This window comes from Taurulus bubalis (genome assembly GCF_910589615.1).
Source record: "Taurulus bubalis genome assembly, chromosome: 7".
In the NCBI taxonomy this organism is placed as follows: Eukaryota; Metazoa; Chordata; class Actinopteri; order Perciformes; family Cottidae; genus Taurulus; species Taurulus bubalis.
Genome location: NC_136595.1, coordinates 18,016,262 through 18,030,341, shown reverse-complemented (window position 1 = coordinate 18,030,341; position 14,080 = coordinate 18,016,262). Strand labels below are relative to the sequence as shown.

Here is a 14,080-nt window from a genome sequence, read left to right as displayed (position 1 = left end):
TCTTTTTATTGACAAACCACACCTTTAAGACCTTGGACGTTTTTAAACGCGGTTAGAAAAGGTCATGACATTCAGAAATGACATTCTCTTTGGTGAAATGGCTTAGATGTCTAGCCGTTAAATAAGGTTAGTTCTATCTGTTCGATTTCCGAGCCGTTTGGCGTCCTTGGCATTGCATATAAGTATGGCCAGCGCTCTGCTAAGACTCAAGGCTCTCAGTGCAAGTTGGAGCGGTTTTGCCATGTGTGATACACTCCCCTAGAGGCTCATACAATGTGCAGTAAATGCTCACACACACACACACATACTGTATAAGCACTTACATGCTTATGAGCATTGGTGGTGGTGGTGGTGTGTGTGTGTGTGTGTGTGTGTGTGTGTGTGTGTGTGTGTGTGTGTGTGTGTGTGTGTGTGTGTGTGTGTGTGTGTGCGTGTGCATTAGTGGTGGATGGCTGGAGGCTTGTTGCTGACAGTTAATGATACACTTCTTCACGCACACACTCATGCACACGCACAAACACTGTTATGCATCCTGCATAGCTCACTGCTATCTCAGTTCCCCGCTCCTCGTACGCAACGGAGCAATTGAAATGCAAGTGCTTAAGGATAAAGCCACGAAGGCCCCGAAAAGAAACCATTAACCCTTTAGTATTCCCCCGGCCGCGCAGCTGATGAGTTATTCAAGGCTTTTGACAAGGATCCTCCCTCTTTACATTCACTAATGATGAAGAAAGGTCAATGAACACGCTGAGAGATGCCTTCGGCAAAATAATCTCGGGGACACAATACACCAAGGCATTATAGCTCTCTGAAGTGATAAACGGCCATTTTTTTTATTCAAGCCCCCACCACCACACCCCCTTCCTGCTGAATTACTGTAACGTGTTTATAACAATCAATGGGATGAGCTCCTCGCAAGCCAGAGTCCTGTCACCATTGACACTGTTTATTAGTACTGAAGAATCCCAGCCGCTTTTGTGTGAGCGCATTTAAAAGGAGACGAGCAGAAAAGACTATTTTGCTCGCAATTGTTATTCCTAATACCATCTAGCATGGGGAGATTTTGGGGATGGTGGGTGGCTCCCGGTGGGCCTCCAGCCACAGATCCCAACATGAAACGGCTTAAAGAGACTGGAAAGGGGCCCACGTGCCTTTCACTTGAACAGTAAGTAATCCTTGGACAGAGGAGAATCTGAGAGATATTCACGACTTCCATGTTTGTTCATTTGCTTTGCTTTTATATATCTGCCCCTAAATTTGATTCTTGTGCATTTTGGGGTTTTGAGATGACTAACAACCCCTTTCTTTGTCACAAGTTAGATCAAACCAAACCAAACCACCCCAAGATATTCTTGGGTTGTTTATTAACCATCTAATTTATAAGTATTCCAACCAGCTCTCACCAATTTATAAATTTAAATCTCGTCATTTATAAATGACGCAACAATTTGTAAGTTATTTAGAATGCAATAAGAACTAATGTATTGCTTTTGACACTCAAAAACTTTGGAAATGTGCTAACATGCATACATAAAGTGTTGCAAAATATCCAGTTTCTCAGAAAAGTCCAGTGAATTCATTTTACAACAAATTACAAGACCAAAACCAGCAATAATTGATTACTAAAAAGTATTGTCTGACACATTGTGTATCTAAAAACCTGATATATCTTATTCCTCTGTTCTTTAGAGCTCCATTGTTGTCCAAAAACACATTAATGAGCCAAATTGTTGCACTGTGTAACGTGTGCACTGGAGTTTATTTTGAGTCAATCACCACGACCGCTACTGGAGCCGTAAATACTCACTAGAGAACCAAATGTTCTTTTTTGAGGAAAGTTTGCTAAAAAAGTCTATTGAGGAAATGATTGAACCTTTTTAAGATTATATTTGTGAGCCACCTTTATGGATTTACATCTTCAGTAGGAACCAGTAGAACCATTGGAGTTAGTGCTGCATGCCACAGAAAGGATTGCGAGACACAAATACATGGTAGGATGTGGTCTTTTTGTGCGATTTGTCACTAGCCATATTATCGTCACCGTGGTGAACTGACACCTGCAGACTTCTGGAGATGTTGGAAGTCTCCAGATTGACTAATGCTGATTCCAGTCTGAAATATTATTCAATTATTATAAATTATTATTATAATAATTATTGTAAATGTAGATGACATCTGTTGGACAAAAGTGAGACAGTTGTCATGAATCATACAAGGAAAGTGTGTTGAAAAGAATTGGTATTCGTTACCTTCCACAATCTGTGGTCAAACTCACTGTCAGTTAAGCAAGTATGCAATTAAAACCTAGAAGTGATGTGTTATTGTTTTGACATCATATTTCTAGCTTGTGTAGAAATGATTTGTTTCAGTATACTGTATGTGTTGCTTGTAGACTATAACATCCTGACTTGGAAATAGTCTTTTGACAATAGAAGTAATCATGATGATAAAGTGCAGATTCACTTTAATCTTGCTCCACTTGTTTCCTCACACATTATGCAGGACAAATGAACAAGGATAGAATAGCACTGTGATTGGATTCTGGGTCTTAGTTACCATTAAAACATTTTGCTTTAATTCCTGGTGAAACTTTGATCATTACTACTAGACAGATAGCATTAGCTCCCTTATATGGCTACTCTCTGACCCTTTGCATTATGCCTTAATTGCCTTTATTGGAATGAATGCAATATAATTGAACTGACATTTCCAGTACTCACGCTCAATGTCACGAGAGCAGCGAGTCAACTTGATGATTAATACTGTATGTAAATGTGAATCCATCTGCCCTGTTATCAGCTACAACGGGAGAATAGTGCACTACATGAGTGGGAATTTCATCAGTAAGCAGCACTGCAAATTGCAGAGAAATTGCAGGTTAACGATTGTTCACAGGAATTTGTAGGCAGCCCAGAAAACTACAAGCAACTTCCAGGATTTGATTTTGGGTTTCAATTTCCGGTAGTTTTACAAGCCTGCATGCAATCAATTTTGTTGGTTTTTGAATTTGTGTAATAGTGATACTGGTTACAAGTAGATAGTATATGTTTCTACAATGTTGTTTCTACATAGGAACCTGTGACGCTAACATTAGCAGAGTATTTTAGCACATCGTTATTTAGCATTAGCACTTCTGTGCTAACATTAGCGGAGTATTTTAGCACATCATTATTTAGCATTAGCACTTTTGTGCTGCACAAGCTACTGAAGATATAATTAATATATACACATACTGCTTTTTGTTTCACTAGAAAACGCAGCTATATGTGTCATACAAAAACACTTAATTCAGACTCGATTGAAACTAAGTAAAACTCACCAAAACTTCCTTGATTCTTCTTTACACTTTTTCCACAATAACCCTGAGTCAGTTTGAAATCCTGGAGATATCATTCAAATGCACATTTTAGACCCTTCTGAAATTGTTTGTTGCTTGTTTTTCCAATAATTAACTAATAGTTATTCAGGGAGTGCAGTTAGTGACAGTGTGTGCTCCATGGTAGTTTAGACAGATTGATGGAGTAGCAATGGGGGACAGGGCTTAGCGAAGGGTCAATTGATGAAAAACACAATATTACGTTGGTTAGGTACAGATAGTAATCTTTTTTTTTTTTTTAAGAAACAGTAATATAAAATAATTTAGTTTATTTTGATGTTGTTTTCTACCACTCTCCTGCACCACACTCCGCCATTAAAAGTCAAAGAAGAAGACCCCATTAGATTGCTGCTGAAGTGAAACAACAACCAAACGCAGTGAACAGCAATCGGCTAGGACGGTAGTTTTGGAAACCAAAGTAAACTGCAACCCACTGCCGATTAGAAGGAAAAGGGCGCTTTACCAGACATATTGATATTTGCTGCTCCTGGTACCCAGGTGAGTTGAACCAGCAGTCAATCCACCGGTCCAATTTGTCAGTAAACGCAGACTTATTCCCCTCAGTAACTCCAGTCAATAATGTTTGACCTCATGTGAAAAACAGGAACATAAAGGCGGAGAGAGTGGTACTTACAGACTTGGGAGCTGCAGTCACCAAGTGCAGTCCTACATCAAAGGGAAAAAGCATGTGTCACCAGAATCAGTTCTGGTATTTATGCAACCATGAATGTTGCATGTTGATAGTGTCAGTATGGCAGAGAGGGGGAGGGGAGGGGGGGAAGGGGGTTATGTGAAGGGGAAGATAAGAGTTATTGGCCTTCTTTTAGGATCTGACACATTTCAGTGTGAGGTGATATTGTCTGCCTTTTATTCATAGAACCCAAACATCCAGTCATTGTACAGAGTGCACACACACTTCCAAATAGTGGTCTAAAGCCTGGAACACACTCAAATTGGATGTACGTCACACTTAACTTTCAAATGCACCCATTGTTCTTATTTGGCAGCATTTTGTGCTCCATCAAACCACCTTGATTTGTCTACTCTTATACTGTTTTGATTTTTTTAAAGCATTTAGCCAAAAGCAGCCAGACCTGGGCAGCTGAGCTCAGTCACAATGCAGTCAGTTACATACAATTCTGAGGTTTTCCCATTTTTTGTGACTCTATGCCATCTTACTCAACTACATTTTTCTGACAGCTATAGTTCCTTGTTAGTTTTATTTAAAAAAGGGCTTCACCCTTTTCAAAAAAGCAGTCTGGTCTAGATTAAACTACCCAACAGAGTTTCTGGAGATTGTATGTCAGGGACTTTTCTGTTGTGTTGGAAATGTAAAAAGTAGATAAATAAATAAAGATAACTGTAGGTTAAATTGTTTAAACTTCATTCATTTACAACATTAAAATACGGATATATGCATGTTGAAATCACTGTTAACTCAATTTACACCTGATGCCTCTATATGACCTACGTAAGTGAAAGACACCATCAGCGAGAAAGACATTTCTATATAGTTATTCTTTATGATCGTCATCGGTGCCTCCGGGTCGGATTCTGCGCAAAATCCGATGAAGTCATGCAGGTTCACTAGAAAGTCCTTCAGCTCAGACTCTAGCTGGGCCTCCGTCAGCGACCAGCCCGCCGCGGACAGACCCAGATCCGGCCGAGATGACGCCTTGGACCTGCAGACGAGCTCTGGTGGGAGTTAGAGAGCTCTGTGCCTGGCAGCAGCGGCTCCTCCTGCCGCCATGAGCAGAGCAGAGCCTCCCTGATCTGCTGGTCTCCGCTGGGAGCCGGCACAGACCTCGCTGGGCTGGAGACCCAGGCCATAATGCTGGGCCCGCTGGAGGGAAGGGAGGCACGGAGAACCAGGTCTGTGCGTGGGTAGACTGTCAGACCATTAGATTTTCTAAAGAAACTCTGGTGCTCGGAAACACTTTCACTTTCGTCAACAGCAACAAACAAACAAAAACACACACAATTAAAGTCCCTGAGAATCACTGAGAATAATCCAATAATATACACTAGATAGTAATATGTCACTTGTAATTTGTTTGCATGATAAGTACCTTTTACTTTTAATACTTTAAGCACATTTTTACAAAAATATATACAATAAACTTAATCTTCCACCACTGAACATGCACTACTTTTCTTGTGTTGTATAACTGCAAAAGGAAGACCTACCCATCGTGGATTCAATCGTTCCTTCAGTAAGCTGGATCCTTCATGTTTTATTCCTCTCGTCTGCAGTGATCCAAAGACAAAGACGTCAGACGAAAAATGTCAACGGGGCACATCAAATTCACTCTTAATTTCTGCCTTAGATACGTTATCCAGATTAAATGCTTCAGACATAAGTCACTTATTTTTTAGCCGCTTTATTGCAGCCCATCTCCAGGACTGCAGACAGAGAATATTAGGAATTAATTAACAGCAGGACAATTAGTCTGGTTTAGTCTGGTTTAGGAAAAGGGATTCATTCTCATTCCAGAATGCAATCTCCCAAAGCTGCATGCTTCAACAGGGTCACTGTTTTGTTTTGTTATATATTGTCCGTGAAGCTGCGGCATATATTGTGACAGGAAATGCTGGAAGGTTGTGAATGCTTACATCCAGTTCTTATACCTTGAAATGTTAAATACTTAACAGATTTACGGTGTGTATTAGAAAAGAGTGTGTGTGTGACTGTGTGACTGACTGACTGACTGACTGAGAGAGTGAGAGAGAGAGTGTGAGAGAGAGAGAGTGTGAGAGAGAGAGTGAGAGAGAGAGTGTGAGAGAGAGAGAGAGAGTGAGAGGGAGGGAAGGAGGGAGGCAGGGCCTTGCCTGACCCTGAGTCTCAAACTGCTGTATAAAATGCTCTGCTGGATCAATGGTGCTCACTTCAGGACTCTATAGCTTTTATCACAACCTCCCACAGGCAGTCAGCAACAAGGTGGGGAGTAGCGACTGGAGTGCATTCATCGCCTCGGGTTTTGTCTTGGCGTAATAAAGGAATATTTCATGTGTCACAGTCACACAGCCTATGGGCATACACTATCTAAAGCAGACTTTGAGCTAGCAATAATTAACGTAAACATATGGTGTGTGCCTCCATTGAATTATGCCTCTTTTATCCTCGCAGCCTCCAGTCTTATGCAGCACCTTGGCTAGAAATAATACACTGCACATGCTAATCACTCGCCAATTGATTTGGCCCTTTTTGGTCGAACAAATTCTGTAAACCACTGAATTGATCTGAGAGAAATCTATTAACAGCTCAGGGTAGGTAAATATGTAACAAGAAATATGGATTGCTTTGTATACAGTTTGACCATCTGAGCAAATTGTGGCTTGTATAGAGACGCTCAGCGTGAGCAAATTCCAGTCACATTGGACTAGCCCCAGGTGAACCGTGATAACTAGGCAGTCTGCCGTGATAAAGTTATCTTATATCCATCAAGAAGAAAATGCACTTAACCCTCAACATTCGGGCATGCTGTGTTATCAGCACCATAATGGAAATTGATAAAAGGGAGCTGTCTTATCATAATCCTACATACATAGCAGTGAATTGCTATTTTAGGACGCTACAGGCGAAGTAGAGGGGCGGAACGGAAAGGGCAGGAAGAGAGGGCAGCCTCCTGGTTGGAGATCAGATGCTATCAGGCCGTATTGATGGAGCAGCTCATGGAGATGCGAGTAGCGTCGGTTTGCCGTAAGACGTGTCTCATAACCGGCCAGACTGTCGCTGTCATCACAGGGCTGCAGAAGCTAAGCAGCGGCTGACTCAGCGAAATCTTTGGGCCTGCAGCAGGACCCGCACAGAAATAAAACCCTGATAAGCATTAAAAAGTGAGAGAGAGAGACGGGGGCATTGGGAGTTATTAGAGATAGTGGGAGTGAGAGACCCAAATATGAAAGGGATATTATTATAGAGACAGAGAGGAAGAGAGAGAGAGGGAGAGAAAGGAGAAGTGGGGCTGCGTGAATTTGCTACATGCTGACTCCATTTGTTTGCGTCCCTGTGCATTTTATTAAGCCTCTAACATTAAACAGATTTAGCAGGAGCAGCCAAAGTCATGGAGTAATTATGCTTTTGGAAATGCTGTAATTAAAAACGCTCGCTTAAAGTATCAATCCACGCTGTACAGCCTTTCTTTGTTTATTCCCAGAATGTGCTGATGTGGATTTACCCTCTAAATTTAGAAAAGAGCAGAAGATTAAAAAAAAGGGAAAATTCATAAAACATTTGAAAAATAGAGATTCATCCATCAGGCGTGCATATAAAGTACATCATTTGCAAGCTCATTGATTCTCAGCATAAAGTATGTCCTTGAATGGAAAGGTGCAATAAACATACATGTAGGTCACTCTGAATTTTGGATGCCGGACTCATAACATCACTATTCAGTTCAAATAAAAGGCAGACACACAGCACACGTTCTGCTTCAGGAGGAGGGAAAGAGAGACTGTTCAAGTGAGAAGTCGATCAATAATAAAAAGGAACAGTATCTGTGTGGAGAATGTCGGAAATGTCTCCTCTTTTGGGATTCCTTCCACCAGCTCACACTGCGCTGAGGGCTCTCTTATGTGTCCAGATATCCCACAGAGGCGTTGATTAAGTCAAGCTGAAGGCCAAAGCCTGCCTGCAATCGAGAGCCCCCAGCTCACTCAGCAAGCTATCAGGTGACCCGTCTCTCTCACGCATTCACTCTCCAGTTAGATACGGATGCTGAGAGGAGCTATTAGAGGCCGGGCTCCAGCCCTAAAAAGCATTCTGCTGGGTGTTGATAACCGGCAGGTACCAGGATATGGAGCAAAGAAGGTTAGAAGGGAGGGGGTGGGGTGAGGATATGGCAGCACTGGGAGGCGGAGGACGGTAAATGATCTCTGAAGGCCATCTTATTAATGGAGGCTTTTCATTACCCGCACTAATGCAAATGATTGGTCGGGCTAATGAGCTCGAAGGTCCGTGTGAATGAGGACTCTGTGGGGCAGCAGTATGTGATGATCATAGCGAGAGGCAAAGGTGATGAGTTTCTAACATCATATCTGGCCATGACGAACATTTTTGCTTGTACAAGAGCAGAAGGAATAGAATAGAGAAACGGATGAACGAGCTGATGGGTTGGCAAGTCAATTGTGCAGCAACTCAATATGGCGGGCTGCTACAGGCAAGAGGGTACGAGATGAGTGGCGGCGGGTATGAGCGCATTTCACTGTCAGTGGATTGAAGTGAGGTAAAGCATGGAAAATGTCTTGATCGCCTTCTATAAAGTGCGTGCACACTCTCGGTGTGCAGGCGTTTTAAAAGGCGGTGGAGCGCAGCACATTCTTTGAAGGTGCGGCATCCCCTCATCAAATGTCATGAGCGTTGTATGATATTCCATTTATGCTCTTCACCGAACACCAGCGCCGTTCACCTGTTTTCAGTTTGTGCTGTACTGTGTTAAAGACACCCTCGGTGAACCTTGCATGTAGAGGGATTTAGCCCGATTTGCAGCATGGTGTGTACAAGATCAGTTCTGGCTCAGGAGTGTCTCATGTGGGCTCTCCCAAGGGGAGCTGGGGGGGAGGACCTAAGGCCACTGATTGATGGTCAAGGACACTGAACCACTCCCCTACTCCCCCTGCTTCAGAGCCCATCTCTGAAGCCTCGTCCCCGGGGGGATTGGGATGCTGCCTAGCTGGCTGCCACCTGCATTGTGACAGGATACAAGCAACTCAAGGGATGTATCATCAGCTAAAACAACACATGGATGTCTTAATCCAACTCCAAAACATGGCAGATTCTGTTCTACTTTTCTCTTCTTCTTTTTTCTTCACATTTGCAGGTGTTCACGTTGCGGTACATGTATCAAACACACGACTGAGGTTTTCTGAATGGAGCTCAGACCTTAAAAACCCAGCGTGTGTCACAGTTAAAGGATTGACAAGAGGCTGGGAAAGGAGCGCCCGCTATTACCGGGTGAATGATGATGTTCCAGTGAATTTACGGTGCAGTGCATAACACTCGAGATGGCACTCAAAACAAACCCAGCATTGAGTGTCACTGTTGCATATTTCAGTATGATTCATTATCTGTGTCAACAGTGACCGAGGTTCAGGGCCTTAGCGTTTGTTGTGCATATGATATGTGGGTGACAAAACTGCTGTCGATGGAGATTTGGGTGAGAAGGGGGAGGGAAGAAGGACAAGAGAGAGAGAGAGAGAGAGAGAGAGAGAGAGAGAGAGAGAGGGTGGCTCATACTTTCGGCATGCTATTTAAAGCTGGTGGCTTCAGGCCAGAATCAGAGGAGAGAACCAGGGATTGTTATTTTCATATGACTCTGGCTAGAGCTGGGGAGGCTTTAGTTTTTCATTTCAATTCAGTTGCAAAACAGTAATTGAAGTGTATCGCTTTCATCTCCACTTATCTCCTCCACTCCTCTCTCCCTTTGGAGCGCCGCTTGTCTTCCTGGCGTCTGCGCATCTTGACACTGTTGGTTTCTCTATGATATATTGTCTGGGATTCTGGTACTTCATTGCAGCTCCGTGCTGATGTACATGGCAATTAAATTCAAACCCAAAAGAGGTAGAGCTCAGTCAGAGCCCCCTCTTCCTCTTCCTCTCTCTCTCTCTCTCTCCTGTCCGCCGCTGCTGCCGCTTCGCTCGCGCACCCCTTTCAATCATTGTCTTCTTCCTCCAGCTCGCTCTTCCTTTTGATTCCCTCTTCTTCTCCCCCCCCCCCCGTATCTGTCTTTAATTTGCGCTCGCTTTTCTCTCAGTCTCTTTCCTCTTTCTATTCTCTTCATGTTAATAAGCAGAGTAATGGTGTTGCAGGCAGCCTGGTTGGGGAGTTAATTAAAATGGCAAGTTACAGCCCACACAGTCAAAACAATGGATGCCGCTGCTTGTTTTTTGTTGCAGTGACACAGGAAGATATTAAACAAGCCCAAAATCAAACACTGTGATGAGGCAGGAACCCAGTGACACGGACGATCCCCCAACCTCACTTAACACTTGCCCTGCTGAAGCACCGAGGGCTTTATTGTGACGCTCTCCAGCACAGTCAAAAATTCATAGCAGATTCAATAATTACCTCCTGAGCTCCCTGAACGGCTGCATGAAAAGCAGTTGTGTTGAAGATATTAATGCGATTACTGATCCAGAAACAACACTGACACGATGAGAAACTGAAGGAGAGGAAATAGTGACATCTGCCTATTCCCCACAGACACACACACACACACACACACACACACACACACACACACACAACCTAAATGCATTGTGCTAGCGTGGCTAGCACAATGCAGCGCACTAAGGCTCCGGCATCAGTGGGCCGGCTGAGCAGGACAGGAGTTGTTGCTATGGTTACCATTTCTCTGCTCGCTTTCACAGCCCAGGAAAACTGTGTCATTATCCTGTACTTTGGATAGGACGAGAGAGAGAGAGAGAGAGAGAGAGAAAGCGAGAGAGAGAGAGAGAGAGAGAGAGAGGGGATACAAAGAGAGTGAGTGAGGTAGAAACTGGAGACAAAGATAGAAAGGCCAGCCATGCATCCAACACACACATCATCAACATTTGCACCCATTTGTGCTCCTCTATTCACCGTTTTTTGTGGTTGTTTTTTCCGTCTGTCAGCGGAGCTGTAGTTTTCACTCTAATAGGTAAACAACTTCAACACCAACGTAATGCTTGAACACGTCGGGTAAAAGCTGCCGTGTCAGGTGATTACAGCGTCTGTGTCTTTTTTGTCACCCCCTCCCTGGCATCTCCATGCGGAAATGGTCTCCCACGAGCTGTTATGTCGGGATCAATCTGCATCATTGTATTTATTTTGTTCATGCCAACAGCCATACGTACGCCACTCTAATGACGACCGCCCTATTGAATTGCACCCGAGACACAACAACAACACAGTGGGATAGCAATCCTCCGCCTGTAACTCTGAGTACAAAATACTGTATACTGTATGTTCATGATTGCATCTGTGCGTGTGCACAGTATGCGTTTGTGGTTATTTTTGTTGTCTGCTTTGCTGTGTGTGTTCGTGCAATGTGAGGTCCACATCAGAGGAGTTACATTGTGAACTAATTATATGGCTGTGTAAAGAGAGGCACCCTGCTGATATGGGCCATGCACCACATGATTTCCCCTGGTAGAGCAGAGCCTGTTTGCACCGCCATCCTGTGTGTGTGTGTGTGTGTGTGTGTGTGTGTGTGTGTGTGCGTGTGCGTGTGCGTGTGCGTGTGTTTGTGTGCTGAGGTAGAACATGTTTTGTGACCGGTGAGGTGTGAGTTTGTAGCTCAATAAAGATTGAGCTACAAACTAAAAGAGTGTGTCTGTCCAGGAGGCTGAGCGGCCCTCACACTCTCGGTCCGCCTGACGCAGCTCTCCAGAGATACCCGTTCATATTACTGAGGCTATCTCCTGGTCAGAGAAACACAAACAGGCCAAAACAAATCTGCCTCGGACAGAAATGAGAAGAAAAAGACCCTTTTTCATCCTCATTTATTCTCCACTCTCAACTGATGGCTTTTCTTGTACCACTAATATGAAAGAGGGAAACTGTTTTGACAGCAACTAGAAAAAGATGAGATGAGCAAAACAGTGTTTTAGAATATTAGAATCTGAGTTTACAAAGCTCTGGGGTTAATTAACCGTTTAACCGTGAACCAACAACAAGTGGAGCATACAACATGACTCAGTGGAGCATCTTGTCAGGAGAACAAGGAGCTGGTCCACCTTAAAAGTCAGTCCACCTTAAGTGAGTGCTAGCTTTGTGGTAACCCCCTTGACTTCAGATAGCAGGTGGCAAGCAACTAAGACACACAAGCTTGGGTTGGGAGTTGTAGCATTTATTTGCCGTCAAATAAAGTGTACACACACACAATGCACTGCTGCCTTCATCCTCATCATCCTCACAGTAACATAAGCGCTTTCTTTCTTGCCCAAACACTCGCTAACGTTTTGCCAGGGCTGTGTGTCACCAAGCAGACAAGAAGCTGGCAAGCTCAAAGGGAAAGTGGCTTCATGTCCACAGCAACGCACGCAGCATCCATGGCTGCTAACTCTTCCAATCGGGTTTACTGGGGACTCGGTTGCCTTTTTTTGTGTGTGTACACTGCAGCTGGTGGTAAATGATGGATTTAACATGTTATCAGGCAGTTTGTAAGGCACTTCAGCCACAGCACCTCTGCATGCAAGACACTAATCGTGTCGGTTTGCAGTTAATGGCCAGGTAGTGAGGGTCTGCTATCGGTCAGAATTGTTATTTTTGTACTAGCATCAAGCACTGGACTTTGCTTTCGTTCATTTAATGCTGCTGCTGACCTCCACTCCACTCCGTTTTAGAGAGATGATAGTATCCTTTCTACTTCAAAAGGTATTTCAAATGGTGAAAATGCAATCACATCTAATCAGAGCTTCTCTTGTTTCCCGCCCACAGCGCCCAACACTGCACCCTATGGGAGCACAGGAAGCGCGCGCGTCCCGCTGGCCTGCCAGTACATGGTCCTGGCGCTCTCCTCCTTCATCAGCGTGTACTAGCAGAGGGTCCGGACACAATGACTGTCGAGAGCATTTATGAATCCTTTTTGACATTGCTGAAGGCTGGAATCCAATCTGGTACAGTTTGTTGAAACGCCGTGACGGGGGAAATAATCAGCGTTACTTTGTGTGGGGAAATGTTCTTCTTTTTATTTTATTTGCTTTTTTTTGGTGGAATTTCTGTCATGTAAATACTATGATGTTTTTTATTATCATTATTATTATTTCCTCTCTTTTCTGATTGATATCGACCACCTTGTGAATCAGTGCCCCCCCCCCCCTCCTCTACCTTCAATCATATCACCAACTCCCTAAATGAGTTACTTTCATGCTTCTCTCTTTGGGAGGTAATGGCGCAAAATTGACATTTCCATCCGTTTTTGTACATGGCAAAAAAAGAAAAAAAGCAATTGTGCCAAGTCTCAGTACACAGAATTAACATACCAATGTTGTATTGAATGTATTATGGGTTGTTGAACAAAGGAAAGACATTTAGATTCCTAACAATACAAATTCAGATTATGGAGTGTGCTTATAAAATAGAGAAAAATAAAAAAAAACGAAAAAAAATCAAAAGAATATAATGGCGGAGTTTTTTCGGGACCTGTATTGTCATGATTACTCAATAGATGGATGAACAGTGTTGAAGGTGTGCTTTGTCGTATTCTGAAATGGGTCCTTCAGTTACTATGCCTGCTGAACAGATTTGATCAGGCAGCTGTCAAAGTAGCAAAGTATACTGTATTGTATCTTTATATTTTAATATAGTGTAGGCTTTTGTTTTAAAGTGGGACCAGCTTTTCTCATTTGACCAAGAACATTAACACAGTTCATGACTTTGTACAGTAAGAAGGGAGAAACATCGCTGCCCTATGTTTACATTTTTCTTGAAAATATAAATACTACAGTATATATACTCCACAGTTTTTCTTCCGGAGAGTCCACATACGTGAATGTCACAACAAACTGAGAAGAAAAAGCAGAGCCCAAGTTCAAATGTTGTAAGCTTTTCTCCTGAAGAGGCAGTTCTTTTCACCACACCGCCTCCAGTGGGCGTCTGAGCGGAGCGCTTTGCTTCTGAATTTGTTGTGAACCTCCCGATCATCAACCGGCTGAGAACCCACAGCGGCACACTGTAGGTCGCTTCAAGTTTTTGGGTTCAACTTTTGGCACGAAACTTAAATG

At 43.3% G+C, this 14,080-nt stretch overlaps 1 protein-coding gene across 1 annotated transcript in view; it reads left to right on the top strand.

The window, feature by feature from the left end:
- negr1 (neuronal growth regulator 1) overlaps window positions 1–12,895 on the top strand; it is a gene marked incomplete at both ends in the record, with an annotated part of 129,774 nt that extends 116,879 nt beyond the window's left edge. The window contains one exon of the mRNA XM_079221033.1: window positions 12,795–12,895. Within this exon, the coding sequence (XP_079077159.1) occupies window positions 12,795–12,895 (101 nt within the window). The remainder of the gene's footprint in view (window positions 1–12,794) is intronic.
- Window positions 12,896–14,080: the final 1,185 nt, after the last annotated feature.